This window comes from Lutra lutra, chromosome 4 (genome assembly GCF_902655055.1).
Source record: "Lutra lutra chromosome 4, mLutLut1.2, whole genome shotgun sequence".
NCBI classification, from domain to species: domain Eukaryota; kingdom Metazoa; phylum Chordata; class Mammalia; order Carnivora; family Mustelidae; genus Lutra; species Lutra lutra.
The window spans coordinates 54,026,986-54,041,660 of record NC_062281.1 but is presented as its reverse complement, the minus strand read 5'-3'; the positions used below and the strand labels follow the sequence as shown (position 1 = coordinate 54,041,660).

At 42.7% G+C, this 14,675-nt stretch overlaps 2 protein-coding genes across 9 annotated transcripts in view; one reads left to right on the top strand and one right to left on the bottom strand.

The window, feature by feature from the left end:
• The window catches only part of LOC125097684 (uncharacterized), a 79,461-nt gene extending 71,406 nt beyond the window's left edge, over nucleotides 1-8,055 (bottom strand). For 2 of the 8 annotated variants that reach the window (XM_047725561.1, XM_047725562.1), the window contains exons 1-2: nucleotides 7,576-8,055; nucleotides 173-332 (exon numbers count right to left, since the gene is read on the bottom strand). In XM_047725561.1, coding sequence (XP_047581517.1) covers nucleotides 173-332; nucleotides 7,576-7,912 — 497 coding nt within the window. In that variant the 5' untranslated portion in view covers nucleotides 7,913-8,055. Of the gene's footprint in view, nucleotides 1-168; nucleotides 349-7,575 lie in introns of those variants that run through there. The other 6 variants (XM_047725565.1, XM_047725564.1, XM_047725566.1 and 3 more) reach the window with 4 other exon arrangements.
• On the top strand, nucleotides 6,900-11,136 carry FABP5 (fatty acid binding protein 5). The gene is made up of 4 exons (XM_047725570.1): nucleotides 6,900-7,079; nucleotides 9,688-9,860; nucleotides 10,231-10,332; nucleotides 10,884-11,136. Exons 1-4 carry the CDS (start codon nucleotides 7,001-7,003, stop codon nucleotides 10,935-10,937), a joined length of 408 nt encoding a protein of 135 aa, XP_047581526.1. The 5' UTR covers nucleotides 6,900-7,000; the 3' UTR covers nucleotides 10,938-11,136.
• Nucleotides 11,137-14,675: the final 3,539 nt, after the last annotated feature.

Genomic DNA, 14,675 nt, shown 5'->3' with positions numbered 1-14,675 from the left:
TCAGGTCATGATCCCAGCGTCTTGGGATCGAGTCCCACATTGGGCTCCTTGCTCGTCAGGGAACCTGCTTCTCCCTCTGCCTCTGCTTGCCATTCTGTCTGCCTGTGCTCGCTCTCTCTCCCTCTCTCTCTCTGACAAATAAATAAATAAAATCTTAAAAAAAAAAAAAAAAACACAGGGCGAGCTGCGTAGCGATGTGGGTTGCATCATGGTCTCTAACCCAGTATTTCTCAGACAAGATCTTTCTAATCTGCCGATTAGATGGTGGCTTTGTGGCATTTGGCACATTCGTTTTAAACAGGATGTATCCATTTTGTACACCCACCTAGTTCCTGCCAAAGAGATGACCTGTTGAGACAAACAAACAAAACTCTAGAGTTTCCAGGATACAACTGAAAGCAGTCCGACTATGTATCCCCTCCCCACCCAAAAGACTGCGTGGAATCTTCCTGGAAAATTCACTGAACATTATAAAGATAAAATGAGTTTTTCTGACATTTTCAGAGACATTTAATACCTGAGAATTTCCAGAATGTGCTGAACTAAAACAGCCTTTTTAATAAGTGTTGGTTAAATGGGGGAGGTGGGGGGAAGCAGTTCCTTAGCTGGTATAAGCTTAGGTTAACAAACTCCTTGAAGACCAAGGCTAAAAGTCATTCCACATAATTATTAGGTGATCTAAAATTGCAGTCTGACTTGAATCAAAGCAATCTGTCTTGTGTCGACAGCTCCGCTGGCCCTTCATTTGTGGGTAAGCAGAGTAGTCCACACGTGACATATTTGCATAACGCCATGAGAGTAGGGACAGACTGACTATGGCCCCATAGCACCTTTTCCCTCTTGTAGAGTAACCCTCAGTCTTTTTCATTAGATGATACTAGAGGGCCATGATAATGCCGTACTTGCAATTTAGGCTTTGGAGCCGCCTGATAGATAAGAATTAAATCTCACCGCTCTTCCCCCAACATCATTCCATCTGAGATACTTGGAGTAAAAGAGAGCGCTATTCATAATGACACCAGGACAACAGCTTGTCTGGGCTATGCAAAAACCAGAGTGCTCAGTCCTGCTAGCCTACCAGTGCAGAAAGGCCGTTAGGAACCCCAGCCTTGTCCTGAGAGATTAATTATGTATTTTGAGGCTGAAAGATAGGTGACAAAGTTTGAGATTTGTAGCACAGATAATCTTTATCCCACCTTCTAAATTAGACCCAAATCAAGATCATGGTTGCCCTCCATGGTAACACCCACCTGGCCTTCCAGTCCTGTATGAAGAGAAGCCACAGTGTTTAGCCAACCCAGAAAGCAGAATGTGGTTCCCTGGAAACTCAGTTTGGTTTCTCATTATTTGTTAATGTGTGAGTCACTTAATTGAGAAACTCTTGCTGTCAAAGGAGGAATGCAGGAATACATGAGGTAGGACAGCATGCGGACGTGCATGGGGGCAAAATAAATCTTTCACTACACACTGTTGAATTTATATCTTTCAGTCTGGTCAATGCAGAGGTGAGACAGGGAACAAAAGGTGTCCTAGGGTGTTGTAGATGGATGAGCAAAGGGATCCGTCTTGCCTCTTGGCTCCTTTAGAGGAGTGCACAGAGGTAAAGAGGATGAGGTTTAGGATTGAGAAAGTGTCCTCAGCCAGATTTAGGTAGGTTACTAAATTCTGATGATTCCTTTTAAGAGCTCATTTGGACAAAAGGAAGCGATGAGCCTGACCTATCAGGATAAACAACTTAGAAAGAAGCAACCCTGTAATTTTCTAGATTTGACTTTAAAAATCTAGTCTTATGGGTAAATATTAATGAAGAGAACTGATGAAATGGTGTTAAGAGTCTGGAGGGAGAAACCCTAAATCACAAAATATCACAGGGAAAGTGAGACTGAAAAATGGGAAAGTATAATCTGCAAGAAAAGAATTTGGCCTCTTGGCCAGTAGGAAAAAATCAAATTTGGAGGATTTTTGCTTTTGCAATTTTTAAGGGGCAGAAATACCCTTTATGAATTTGCCTGTGTGCTTGGAGCTGGGGTAGCCTCAGACTTTGTACACAATATCATGTATATTGGGAGAGGCAGTTTTGTTGGAGGTGGGCTTGAGGAAATTGAGGTTGCTAGGGGATTTGTTTTGAGACAGATCTGGTTGTCTGGTAAGCACATTGTTTTTACTAACATTTTGTGCTTATTGGGGGCGGCTTGACAAGTCTCTTCCTGTTCTATTTCAAGATGCCCCCTTACATCTTGTTTCAGACCTGGAACACTTTGAATACCACCCACATGAGGCATAAAATGGCTACATATTTCTGCAATCTATTGCCATGAGCTAATGACAAATGTAATACTGAATACTATATAAGTCTGGACTGTAGGAAGATCTATGTAGGCAAGAGAAATGGATTGATCTTATAATGAGATGAACCATTTTACCCTCTGCCTTATTTAAAATCAAAAACCTTTATCGTAACATTTTAAAATTATAACTTTCATTGTCACTTTTGCAATGTCTCATTTTCTCTCTATTCTCACATGCAGTTAATTTATCAAGCACATACTTAACGATGAATTATTTAGGCAACGGGAAAGTTTTTTTGGTTTGTTTGTTTTTTAAGATTTTACTTATTTATTTGAAAGAGAGAGATGAGATAGCAAGCACAGAAGAGAGGGAGAAGTAGGCTCCCTGTTGAGCAAGGAGCCCAATGCAGGGCTCAATCCCAGTACCCCGAGATCATGACCTGAGCCAAAGGCAGCTGATTAACTGACTGAGCCACCCAGGTGCCCCAGCAACTAGAAAGTTTTAATGGCTATCCATTTGCAGACATGTTGGGGAGGAATCAAACTGTTTGAAGTAAAAGGACAAAATGCATAAAATAACTCCATTTTTAGAAATGCTTTAATGAGAAATAATATTACCAAAAACAGAAGAAAACAACCTTCCATTAATGAATGGTAGCTTGTTGTGGCTGGATACATTGAAGGATTTAAAACTTCAGGGTGTGGCAGAAGCTGAGTAGCTTTCTGACTTCTCATCTGGGAAGCTTTGCTGCTACACACAACTGACAAGATGCAGATCCGTGCTCTATCCACTTATTAGGATTTTCTTTTGGAACAGATTCCAAATGGGATTTTCTCAAGGAAGATGTGGTTTTAAGGGTTGTACAGAGCATGAGTGAGCAAGACATGGAAGAACCAGGGTGAAGAAACCTGGTTATAAAATTTAAGAGAGAAACTAGTTTCAAAATAACAGAATGTCCACCCCCCTTACCCCATTTGAAGTCTTCTGTCACACTTTCTGGTGAATAGACAGAAAAAGAGCTGCCTCAGGTTAATTAGAAAGTAGTCCAAAGGTTGAGTAAGGTAATTTTTGGAGTGAGTTTGTTCAGTTTCCTGTCTTTTCCATATATTTTTTAGATCTTTATGGGGATATAATCAGACATCCTTATGCAGGGAAGCAAAAGTCCCCCTGATGTGTCAAGCCATATGCAAGTTCTTACTTCACAACTTTGCTATTCAAAGCATGATTCCCAAACCAACAACACTAGCTTCACCTGGAAGTTCCTTAGAAATGCTTGGTCTTATGCCTGCTATGGAAACTACTGAATCTGCATTTTAACAAGATCCCCAGGTAATTGTTTGCACACTAAACTTTGAGAGGTATGGCTTTATAGTATTCACTTTGTCCTCCCCCGCCTGTTTTTGCTTAATCTGCATATGTACTAAGAAAAGACTCCATTGTTTGAACATGGATTGCTTTGTGTATTTTTTCCAATGATTGATTTAATGTGGTGCTCTTTCTCTACCAGCTGCTTACTTCCCAGACACCAATGCTCAAGTTCCTTAGGAAATGATTATGTACTACGGTCAACTTTGCGGAAGACACATTTATCTACACAAACTGTAACGAGGAAGTTGTCTTTAAATAAAATCACACCATACACGCCAAACTTATGTGAGAGTTTGTGGGATGTGAAGCGGACCAACTACTAACATTCATCAAAGGAAAGTGAAGAGAAATATTCCGCTTTACCACTAGGTGGAAATAGAGTAATTTTGAGTATACTTTTCAGAGCCATGAACTACTAGCACAGGAGATAAGCTCAAAAGGACCTAAGAAATCATTTGCTGTAATTCTTATCTCCTTAATTTCATTGATGAGAAAACTGAGTTTCTGGAGATGTTAAGTAAAATTGCATGTGTCTTACAGATGGTGGTCTTCTAGAGCTATGGAGGGGGAGAATTACTGATAAGTTTTGATCTTCAACCATTTTCTTCTATTCGAATAACATGTCATTATCCTCCAGCATGAAGGGAAGACAGGATGTAACACCTACATTGCCTCTGCGTTACTGCTAAAAGTAATGACGAGCACAGTCACTTAAATTTGTGAGGATAGGTTTAGAATAAAATGATTTTCCTCACCCCTGTATTATAATATAATTAATCTCAATCAAGTAATAATTCTCCCTTTTTGTAATAAAGAGATATTCAACCAACCCATAAACTCACACAAGATTTTAATCAGATTTGTTTTTACAAACATTTTTGGTTTTTAAATTTCGTATTGGGTTCAAGTTAAGTAGCCTAGAACAGAGCTTCAGTTAGCGGGTTTAGGAAGTACTTTGTTTTTCAGAACTTGAAATCTATTCCCATTATTTTTAAGAAAGGCAGGGAATCCGAATTCAGGCCTTGAGGGGCATTAGGAAAAATCTACTCCAATCTCTTTCCATATCTATATATCTTACAGATGAGAAGTACCAGAGAACCAGGGATGAAGTGTATTGCCCACAGTAGCAAAGCCATCACCATGCCCTTCTTCTTTGTTCTAGGACAGACTCTAGCACATATTTTGGCCTATATCTTTCTGTTGTTCATTGGTGTGTGTTAACCACAAAAGGATTATTTCCATTCATTACATCAAAGAGTGTGTTTAAAAGTTAACTTTTAGTTAACTATTCCTAAGTACTATTTCCTAAGTTCTTATGTATTTAGTACCATAGTGTCATTTTCCTTTTGATATTTCTGTGACATGGTTGATTATGATCATCTAAAAATTAGCATTCCAGGGGCACCAGTGGGTTGATGCCTCTGCCTTCAGCTCAGGTCATGATCTCAGGGTCCTGGGATCTAGCCCCTCATCAATCTGCTCAGTGGGGAGTCTGCTTCCTCCTCTGCTCAGTGGGGAGCCTGCTTCCTCCTCTCTCTGCCTGCCTCTCTGCCTACTTGTATCTCTGTCTGTCAAATAAATAAATAAAATCTTAAAAAAAAAAATAAAAATAAAAATTAGCATTCCAGTCCAGAGTCCTGGCTATCATTACCATGTTCCATACGAACAAGCATGTTGAATTAGCATATTAAGTATGCAAGTCCAAGCACACAGGAGGAGCTGCCTCACTTAGGCCTGTCCTAAGTGTATAGAAGCCAGCACTTGCATCACTGAGCAAATGACATACTTAGCTGCCTTCAGAACTTGAGTATTTTCTCAGCAGTAGAGCCTCAAGTGTGGGACATCCGGGCTCTTAATGGCACAACTACATGGTCCAAGTCCCTTGGTATTAAAATAGTACCACAAGAAAAAACAAAAAAAAACAAAAAATCTGGAGTGACCTTAAAATTAGGGCAGGAATTTGAAATAAAAAAAAGATTCAGTGCAGGGGAATAAATGTCCTGAGGTATGATGGGAATTGACCAACCAACCCCAGATTCCAGTTTGTAGAGGAGAAAACATGAACCCATGTCTGGTATGGTTCAGGAGACTGTAGCCTCCACTCTTAGCCCCTTGAGTGCAGTGAGCTAGAGGCAACCAGGTGTGGTCCTGTTTCACAAGCTCTGAAGTGAGGACTGGACAGGGATTCTGGTTCTACCACTTTGCAAACGTTCTCTGCCTCGTGTCCTCTTTCAGAAAATGGGGACAACACTAGCAAAAATTTAGTGAAGCTCAGAGTTAATGGATAGAAAGTGCATAGGAAGCAGGGCACCTAGCACAATAAATGGGGCTCCTCTCCATCCAGGCAGCTGGCCTCTCTGTGTGGCAACTTTCTCACCTCGTCCCAACTCACTCCCACAGGGACCTAGGATCACCTGGTAAGATACTGTGACAAGTACACTTTGAAAACTATAATACTCTACACAACAAACAGAGGATATCATTATCATTAAAGGCAAAGAGGAAAGCTCTGGAGTCCTAATACTTGGGAATCTGAGAAGAAACTATGAACGGCTCACGCAGCTAGGAACATACACGAATAACACATTCTTGATGGGTACATTTAATAGCAACGGCGGTCACTTAAACAGAAACTTAAGGGGTTTTAGTTCAGAAACTGCCTACACTGTACTCAAACCAGGTATAGGCTGGCCCCGAGGCCCTAACTGGGCAGGGGTGGAGGAGGGAGTTGTGGGGAGAGGTGGGGGTGTCCTGAAGGTGGGGAGAACAGGTTCTCTCAGGAAGGGTCCACTGACCAGGAGCGGGGACGAGGGAGGCGAAGAAGTTTATCCATCAATCAGCCAAACCACCACAGATAAATCAAGTCCTGCCCCCAAGCCCTAGAAGGGCTAGTGGATTCATCGCGGATATTTCGAGGGAAAGAGAGTGGCGGCCAGGAGGTAAAACGGTGGGACGCTGGAGAGGTGGGGCGGGACTCCTCACCCGCCCCTCCGGCTTCCCTGCTTGGCGGAGGCGCTGGAACGTGCAGGCGCTGGCGTCCGGGGCGGCATGGGGCGCGCCGGGCGAGTCCCCGCTTGCAGGAAGCGCGGGGGGAGCCCCCAACCTTCCTCCGTCCCCCGGCAGGTGGAACGGGTTCGCGCCTTGCGACCCGGGGAGAGAGGCCCTGGGGGCCTGCGGTGGGGAGGGGCGGGAGGCCGGGCGCGACGCGTCTCTCATTGGCCTCTCGGAGCCGCCCCGGCGCGCGCCGCTTTTATAAAACAGCCACGCGAGCTCGCCGGTCGCAAGCCAAGCTCCCAACGCCCTGCTCTGCTCTGCTCGTTCGGCCCGCCCGCCCGCGCCCACCATGGCCACCATTCAGCAACTGGTAGGAAGATGGCGCTTAGTGGAGAGCAAAGGCTTTGACGAATACATGAAGGAAGTAGGTGAGGCTCCCGGCCAGGCGGCGCCTGTAACGTGGCGAGTGTGTGTCTGTTCCTGGGTCCCCTTCAGCGTGCCGAGCTCCGCGGCGGGGCATGCCCGGCTGTCTGCCCCAAACCCCTGTACCCCCATCCATCTCCCATCCCCCCACCAGCACGTGGACAAGCAGCCGGCGGAGCAGCGTGCGCCTGCCGCCCGCCTGCGGATTCTGAGCTGTTCCGTCTCCGGGGCCCCGCAGCTCTCTTCCACTTTCCCCCAGCCCACGCGGCAGCCACCCGCACTGCTTCCTGTCCTTTAGCGCGCTCCTCTAAAGTCCCAAGCTTCACTTCTTTCGATCCCGTCAGACAGCCCCCGTAACTCTCCCTCTTTTTCTTTTCCCACTGCTCGTCTTCCCTCCTCGTGCCGCCGTCCTGCCATCCCGCCATCCCGCCGTCCCGGCGTCCCGCCATCCTGCCACTCCCACTCGCCCCATCGTGGCCGCACCCACTCCCTCTTTCCCACCTTGCTCCCGCCTTGCCTCAGCTTTTGTTCGTGGATGGCGCACGGGTCCCCTCTTCTCCGCAGGGCGCGGTTTCCCGCAGAAACCCTTCCGAAGGTCCGAATGGGGCGACAGCTTCGGCCCTCGTTCTGCGGCTCGGTCGCCTCTGCCCCAACCCGCAGGCGCTCTGCCCGCCCTCACCGGGTGAACCGGGCCCTTTGGTTTGGAGCGACCCTCGGAGGAGCGTCGGGTTATCCTCGCCTCCCGGCCGCAGAGCGGCGCTCCGAGGCGTGGCGCAGCCGGCGCCGACCGTCTGGCACTGCCAGCCCTGAGCCCTGAGTGCCTCGGTGCCAAGGGCATCGGGCGGGTCCCGCTGTGCCCACGAAGGCGACGCGCTGCTGCCCTGCCCTCTGTGCCTGCAGGGTGGGGGGGGCGTAGAGGCGGGGAGTGGGTTTATTGGAAAGCAGCCGTCAGAAACTGCGGAGCCCTCCAGAGGCTGCTTTCCAGCCCTATGCAAGATGGGTGTGGCCCTGCCGGAGGTCGTTTCCCCCACCCCCCTTAAAGCCTTTCCAGGCAATATGAGTCCCTGTAGGAAGATTCCAGTTCACTCTCTCAAAATAGTACTTGATTCTCTGTTATTGTCCTTTTCTAAGCCAGTGACAACGATTGTATGCTGGTTGACCCATTGGGTGGATTAGCAAACAAAAGTGGACCTTTGTCACAGGCCACTAGGAAGTGGGATGGAGGACTATAGCATGGATCTTCTCAGAAAAGGGGCTTCCAGCCCTAAGACAACTGCTGGAACCCTGAGGGTGCTTTAGAAGCTGCGCATCCACAAATGTTAGCATGACTGTTTTCTGGGGCAGACTTTACTACAAAGACCCTCTACAGAAACCTAGTCCCTGTGGCACTTCAGAAACCCACCTTCATTGGCCTTTATCCAAGACAATGACAGGTGAAGGCTGGTTCTGTGGTGAATCTTGAGCGTATTTTATGATTCTCTGAGTAACAGTAGAACTCAATCTTTTTCTTTTTTGCACTATAAGTCTAGATCAAGGTAACTCTGGAAGAAGCCAATTATTGCACTCATAGGCAATAATTGTCAGTGTATGTTCATTTGTGTGAGGACCAAATAAAGAATGCTGTTTCTCTGCCCTTTGAAAATGAATGTGCTCATTGGGTGGTTTGTTTCCAGGGTTCTAGAATCATGAAAGTTGTCCGGGCTCAACTCATTAGAGAGCAATCAAGGTGTGGGAAGAGCAGAGCCCTATTATTTGTCCAAAGTGAGAATTAATAATGACTCATCTAACAACACGAGGCACCAGTCCCCACACAGCAAAAGAGAAGGCACCCAGGGGACATTGCAAGCCTAGCTGAGTTTTTATTATCAGGCTAGTTACTCAGCTTAGATTTAGTCTCCTCTGTGAAACCAGGATTTGGCCTAGATCTAAGTTTCCTTATAAATGTTAACATTAGGGACAAATAGATTATAAATTAAATATGATATCAATATCAATATAGTAAATGAGTTACACAGCTCTGAAATGCTTACTGTTTTTGAGGATAAAATTTCCCCAATTTATCTGCATCACGATTGTGCAGTTAACTCTTAAAATACTCTCTGAACAGAATTGATTTGGACCTTGTATAGCCATTAATCAGATATTTATCAAGAGCTTTGCATGTGTCAGACTGTGTGCTAGAGTCATATAATGCAGTGTTTGGCAGAATTGAGTAAATCCATTTTGGAAGTCCCTAACTTTCTGAAGGCCAGTATACCATGGTGGCCAAGAGCTTAAGATTTGGAGCCAAATTGCCTGCTCTGTTGGTTCCAGCTCCTTCATTTCCTAGCTGAATGAGCTTGGGTAAGTTACTTCAGTGCCTCATTTTCTCATCTTGTAAAATGGAGACAGTACTCTCCACCTCTCACACAGTTGTTGCAAGACTTCCAATAATTCATATATGTTAAGCGCTGGCACATTGTTGTAAACACTGGATATGTGTTTACACTTATTATTGAGAAGTGAATAAGTGGAAATATGTACCATACAGTAACTGCAATTAAATTACTGCATTTATTATGTAAACCAAAGCCTTGGTCTTCCTGTTATTTAACCTGATAAAACATTCAACAGGAGTGGGAATGGCTCTGCGAAAAATGGGTGCAATGGCCAAACCAGATTGTATCATCTCTTCTGATGGCAAAAACCTCACCATAAAAACTGAGAGCACTTTGAAAACAACCCAGTTTTCATGTAACCTGGGAGAGAAGTTTGAAGAAACTACAGCTGATGGCAGAAAAACTCAGGTCAGTCATCATTCAACAAAATCACAGAGATTTGTTGAATGATAGATTGTATTAATAATAGTCTTACTGTTTAGAGACAAAACTTAATGAAAAAGTTAAAGTATTTTATGAATTGAGTTTGACCAATTAGTGAAAGTACAAGCTTCATATCTTAGTCAATTTTGGAAAAATAGTTTAAGGAATATGAGAGAGAATAAGTGTCTCTTACAGGGGTCTAGAATTGAAAAGCATAAACTATATTATTAATAATATTGGTATGGCTTAATGAAGTGGGCCCAGAAAGAAAAAGATGAAAAAGTGTCGATTAAGGAAGTTATGAGCATTCTCTCTGATAACATATTTTGGAAGATTAAAAAGTGTATTTTTGCAGACGGTCTGCAACTTCACAGATGGCGCATTGGTTCAACATCAGGAATGGGATGGGAAGGAAAGCACAATCACAAGAAAATTGGAAAATGGGAAATTAGTGGTGGTAAGTGCCAAAATTCTTGTGTCTTATTAGGCTTCTTGTTTGCATTCAAAGTTCATATAATTGTTCAATACTGATCATGAACATGAAAACTAGGTTTGAGTAGGAAAAAATTGCAAAATAACAAGGTAAACACTAATTACCTAAGAGAGCCCTTTGTGGGAGTAGAAGACATAAGATGACAGCAGAGGATGTACCTGGAGCTGGGTTTAGTCTATGCTCACTGTGGCGTTACAGTAAAATCTTGGGCAAGCCATCACACTCCCCTCCTGGGCATACATCTTTCCACTTCTTTAAAATAAGGAACAACATTTGCCAAGATCATATGAATACTTTAGACTTTGCAAATTAATACTTTAGTTTGTAGTAAAGCATACACATGTCATAAGCAAAATAACAGGTTCTAGCTTTTCAAACTCAGGAATTCTAAAATTCAGTTTCTCCATCTATGAAGTAAATTACAAAGTTTTGTAGAATGTCGATCCTTGTATTTAACTACCATTGCTCTGTGACGCAAGACTGACCTAATTCTTTAATATCGTTCTTTCTTCTAGGAATGCGTCATGAACAATGTCACCTGTACTCGGGTCTATGAAAAAGTAGAGTAAAAATTCCATCATCATTTTGGATAGGAATTAGCTGTGAGGATGAACAAGCTCAGTTCAATGAGCAAATCTCCATACTGCTTTTTTTTTTTCCATTACTGTGTTAGTTATCTTTATCACAAACATTTTACATGCAACTATTTCAAAGTGTTGATTTAATTAGGATCATCCCTTTGGTTAGTAAATAAATGTGTTTGTGCTATGCCAGTGTCGTATGCTTTTTTTTTAATGTCATGAAATTAGTGGTGAATTTAAATATGAATTCATTAATTTTCAGGTAGTCTTGAGAGTACTACATTGAGATCACATTTTTTTTAAAGATTTTTTTATTTACTTGAGAAAGAGAGAGAATGAGAGAGAGTGAACATGAGAGGAAGAAGGGCAGAAGGAGAAGCAGACCCCCTGCTGAGCAGGGAGCCCGATGTGGGACTCCATCCCAGGACTCCAGGTTCATGACCTGAGCTGAAGGCAGTCGCTCAACCAACTAAGCCACCCAGGAGCCGGAGATCATATTTTAGTAATTTTTGTGTAGAGCTACTTCTATGGAAAATACAGTACCAATCATTTCAACTTCCCCGATACTATTTGAACTCTGTATCAACTGAAGAATCTTAAATTTCCAGCAAAAGACTATTCTCATTAAAAAAGAGCTACATAAACATTATAATGTAAATAATTAGAATAAAAGTTAAATGATCATCATTGACCAATGATCATACTTTAATAGTGCACTATGAATTATTATTCATGAATTCTGCAACTCCAAATTTCTTTAATTAACTTCATGAGGACCTACCATGTACCAGGCAGTGTTCTAGAGGTTGAGGCATATCTGGACACAAGGTCAAATCATTGCCTTCGCCATGAGAAGAAACACCAGCTTTAGAAGAACACAGTGGATTCCTTAACAAAAGCCATAGAAATAATACAGTTCTAAAATACTTCCTGTGTGCATATATAAAGAATAATTAGGATTCTAGTGAACACCTGTTCTGCTTCTCAAACCCAAATACAAACATTTGCAGTTCACATTTGGAGAAATAGCTTGTAGACACTGGGCTCAAGACTTGTGTGCATGATCACCAGAGCAGTGCTTAGGGGATCTTGTACATTATCTCTATTCAGCAAGTAAGAAAACAGGTTTTGACTAGCTAACCGTTGAAGGTCACAGGAATGAGAAGAGCTGGATTGGGAACCGACAATCTCCCAGAGTCCACTCAATGACTGAGTCCAATCTCCCAGAGTCCAATCCAAAGCTGGATTGGGAACCTACATCTCCCAGAGTCCACTCAATGACTGTTCATCATTCTATAACACTGCTTCTCATCAACTTGTATTAAGATCCTAAGTCTATAATGTTCCTCAGCGTAATAATTGAGAATTTTGTGAGACCACTCTGAAATTTTAGCTGGTAAGACTCTTAAGGATTACTGAAAGGTTGGGGTACCTGAGTGGTTCAGTGGGTTAAAGCCTCTGCCTTGGGCTTGGGTCATGATCCCAGGGTCCTGGGATCGAGCCCCGCATCAGGCTCTCTGCTCAGCAGGGAGCCTGCTTCTTCCTCTCTCTCTCTCTCTGCCTGCCTTTCTGCCTACTTGTGATCTCTGTCTGGTAAATAAATAAATAAATAAAATCTTTAAAAAAAAAAAAAAAGAAAAGAATTACTGAAAGCTAGCAGTCAGGGAAAGAGCTCAGCTCACTGACACCCTAGGCCTATGTTGTCCAGTATGTAGCCATGAGCCCCAGGTGGTTACTGAACACTTGAAATGTGGCTCGTTGACTTAGATGTGTTGAAAGCAAAATACACACGGGGTTTCAAAAACAGGTAAAATGTCTCTTTTTAAAAATATTGATTACAGGTTGGGATGCCTGGTGGCTCAGTCAGTTAGGTGAATGCCTTCTGCTCAGGCCATGATACTAGGGTCCTGGGATTGAGTACCACATTGGGCTCCTTGCTCAGGGGTGAGCCTGCTTCTCTCTCTGCCTCTGCCTGCCACTCTGCCTACTTGTTCTCTTCTGACAAAAAATAAAATCTTTTTTAAAAAAGTGGAAAAAATAATGATTACATGCTGAAATAACATTTCTGGATATAGTTGGTTACCTAAATATTATATATTAAAAACAATTTTACCTGTTTCTTTTCTTTTCTTTCTTTCTTTCTTTCTTCCTTTTTTTTTTTTTTTTTTTTTTTTGATGTGGCTAGGGAAAATTTTTAAATAACATGTGCCACCGTTTTTGTGTCCATGTCTTTTATTGGACAGTGCTGCTCTAAACTTCCTTTTCTATTTGGATTTCCATCTTATTTTAGTCTTCATGCTAGAGTTCCTCTTTCATCCTCTTTTTTCACTTCTAATAATACTGTACACTGAAAACAACGTTCCTTGGACCAAACACTGGGCCAAGTATTTCAAGAGTTTTGTAATTTTCAGAACCTCAGAACCACCCTGAATTATGTGCATTAACTATTGTTTTCTGCCTTGTTTAGATGACAAAACTAAGGCTCAGAGTCTAGGTAATAGGGTTGCAAGCCATACAGTGACTGTAAGTCAGAGAACAGATTGGAACACAAATTCATCTGATGTTCAGGCCTGTGCTACTAATAACCATTATTCAGGATTTCTGCCACTTTGTTTTAATGCCTGTACTGCCTTGGTTTATGGACTGCAAGTGTTGCTTAAGGAATAGTAGGCTCGTGTTTCTCAAATGGGAACCATTGACATTTTGGGTAAGATAATTTTTCACTGTGCTGGAGTATGGCAAGCATCATAAGACTTTTTGCATCCTAAGATCATGGCCATACAATGCACATGGTTCCCATCAATCTGCCCCCAATACTTCCTATATTTCGATATGTCCTGTAAGGATATGGTATCATACCCATTTGAGAACCTTGGGTAGAGCAAATGTATCTCTGTTACCGGGTGTCAGTTAAGCCCTTCTTTCTGCTAAGTGATCTTTTAATGTCAATTGACTTCTAGCAAAAGATATAAAGAAGTCCCTTCATTGAATATTTTTGTTTTCTCTGGTGGTATGCTGGAATGTATTCTGTTTAGTTCTACAACACACAGGATCTCTTGAGAGATTCACTTTAACCCCAGATCTATCAGATCTCCTATTTTCTTTTCTATGTGTCAACACTATGTTGCCAGTAACCCAGTGGACATTTCCCTATGGATGCCATGTTTAATTTCAAACTAGTTAAATCTTCCTAAAATATAATGTGCTGATGTAAGTGCTTGGGCTTTGGAAGCTGATGATCCTGTAATTCAGTTCTGGCTCTCTACCCTTTAAGAACTCTGTAACTCAGGACAAGTTACTTGACTTCTGGTCCCCAGCTACCTCCTTTGTAAAAAGATACTACATCACCTGATTCATTGAATTGTTTTAGATATTAAATGAGATAATGCATGTAAAGAACTTGGCCCAGGGCAGAGCACATAGTAAAGGCCCAAATGTCTCTCCAGTACTGCTCAATAGAACTTTCTGCCATGAAACAGACTAGAACATCCACACAATCCAAGACAGTGGCCACTAGTCCCGTGTTTGTGGGTTTTGAGCACTTGGAATGCAGCAAGTGTTGTTGAGGAATTAAATTTATTGTTAAAATTTAATCAATTAAAACGTAAGTTTAAGTTACCCATGATGCTAAACTCCTGTTTTCCAAAATCAAGTTTCTTATTTTTGATCCCAAACCTACTCCTCTTAACAGTATTCTCCATTTTAACACATGGGAATGGCATTTTC

Excerpts from the sequence above, each read along its gene's own strand:
- FABP5 (XM_047725570.1), top strand. The coding sequence starts at position 7,001 with ATGGCCACCATTCAGCAACTGGTAGGAAGATGGCGCTTAGTGGAGAGC. Across the intron at positions 9,861-10,230 it reads CTGATGGCAGAAAAACTCAG|ACGGTCTGCAACTTCACAGA; the intron begins GTCAGTCATCAT and ends GTATTTTTGCAG. Across the intron at positions 10,333-10,883 it reads AAAATGGGAAATTAGTGGTG|GAATGCGTCATGAACAATGT; the intron begins GTAAGTGCCAAA and ends TCTTTCTTCTAG.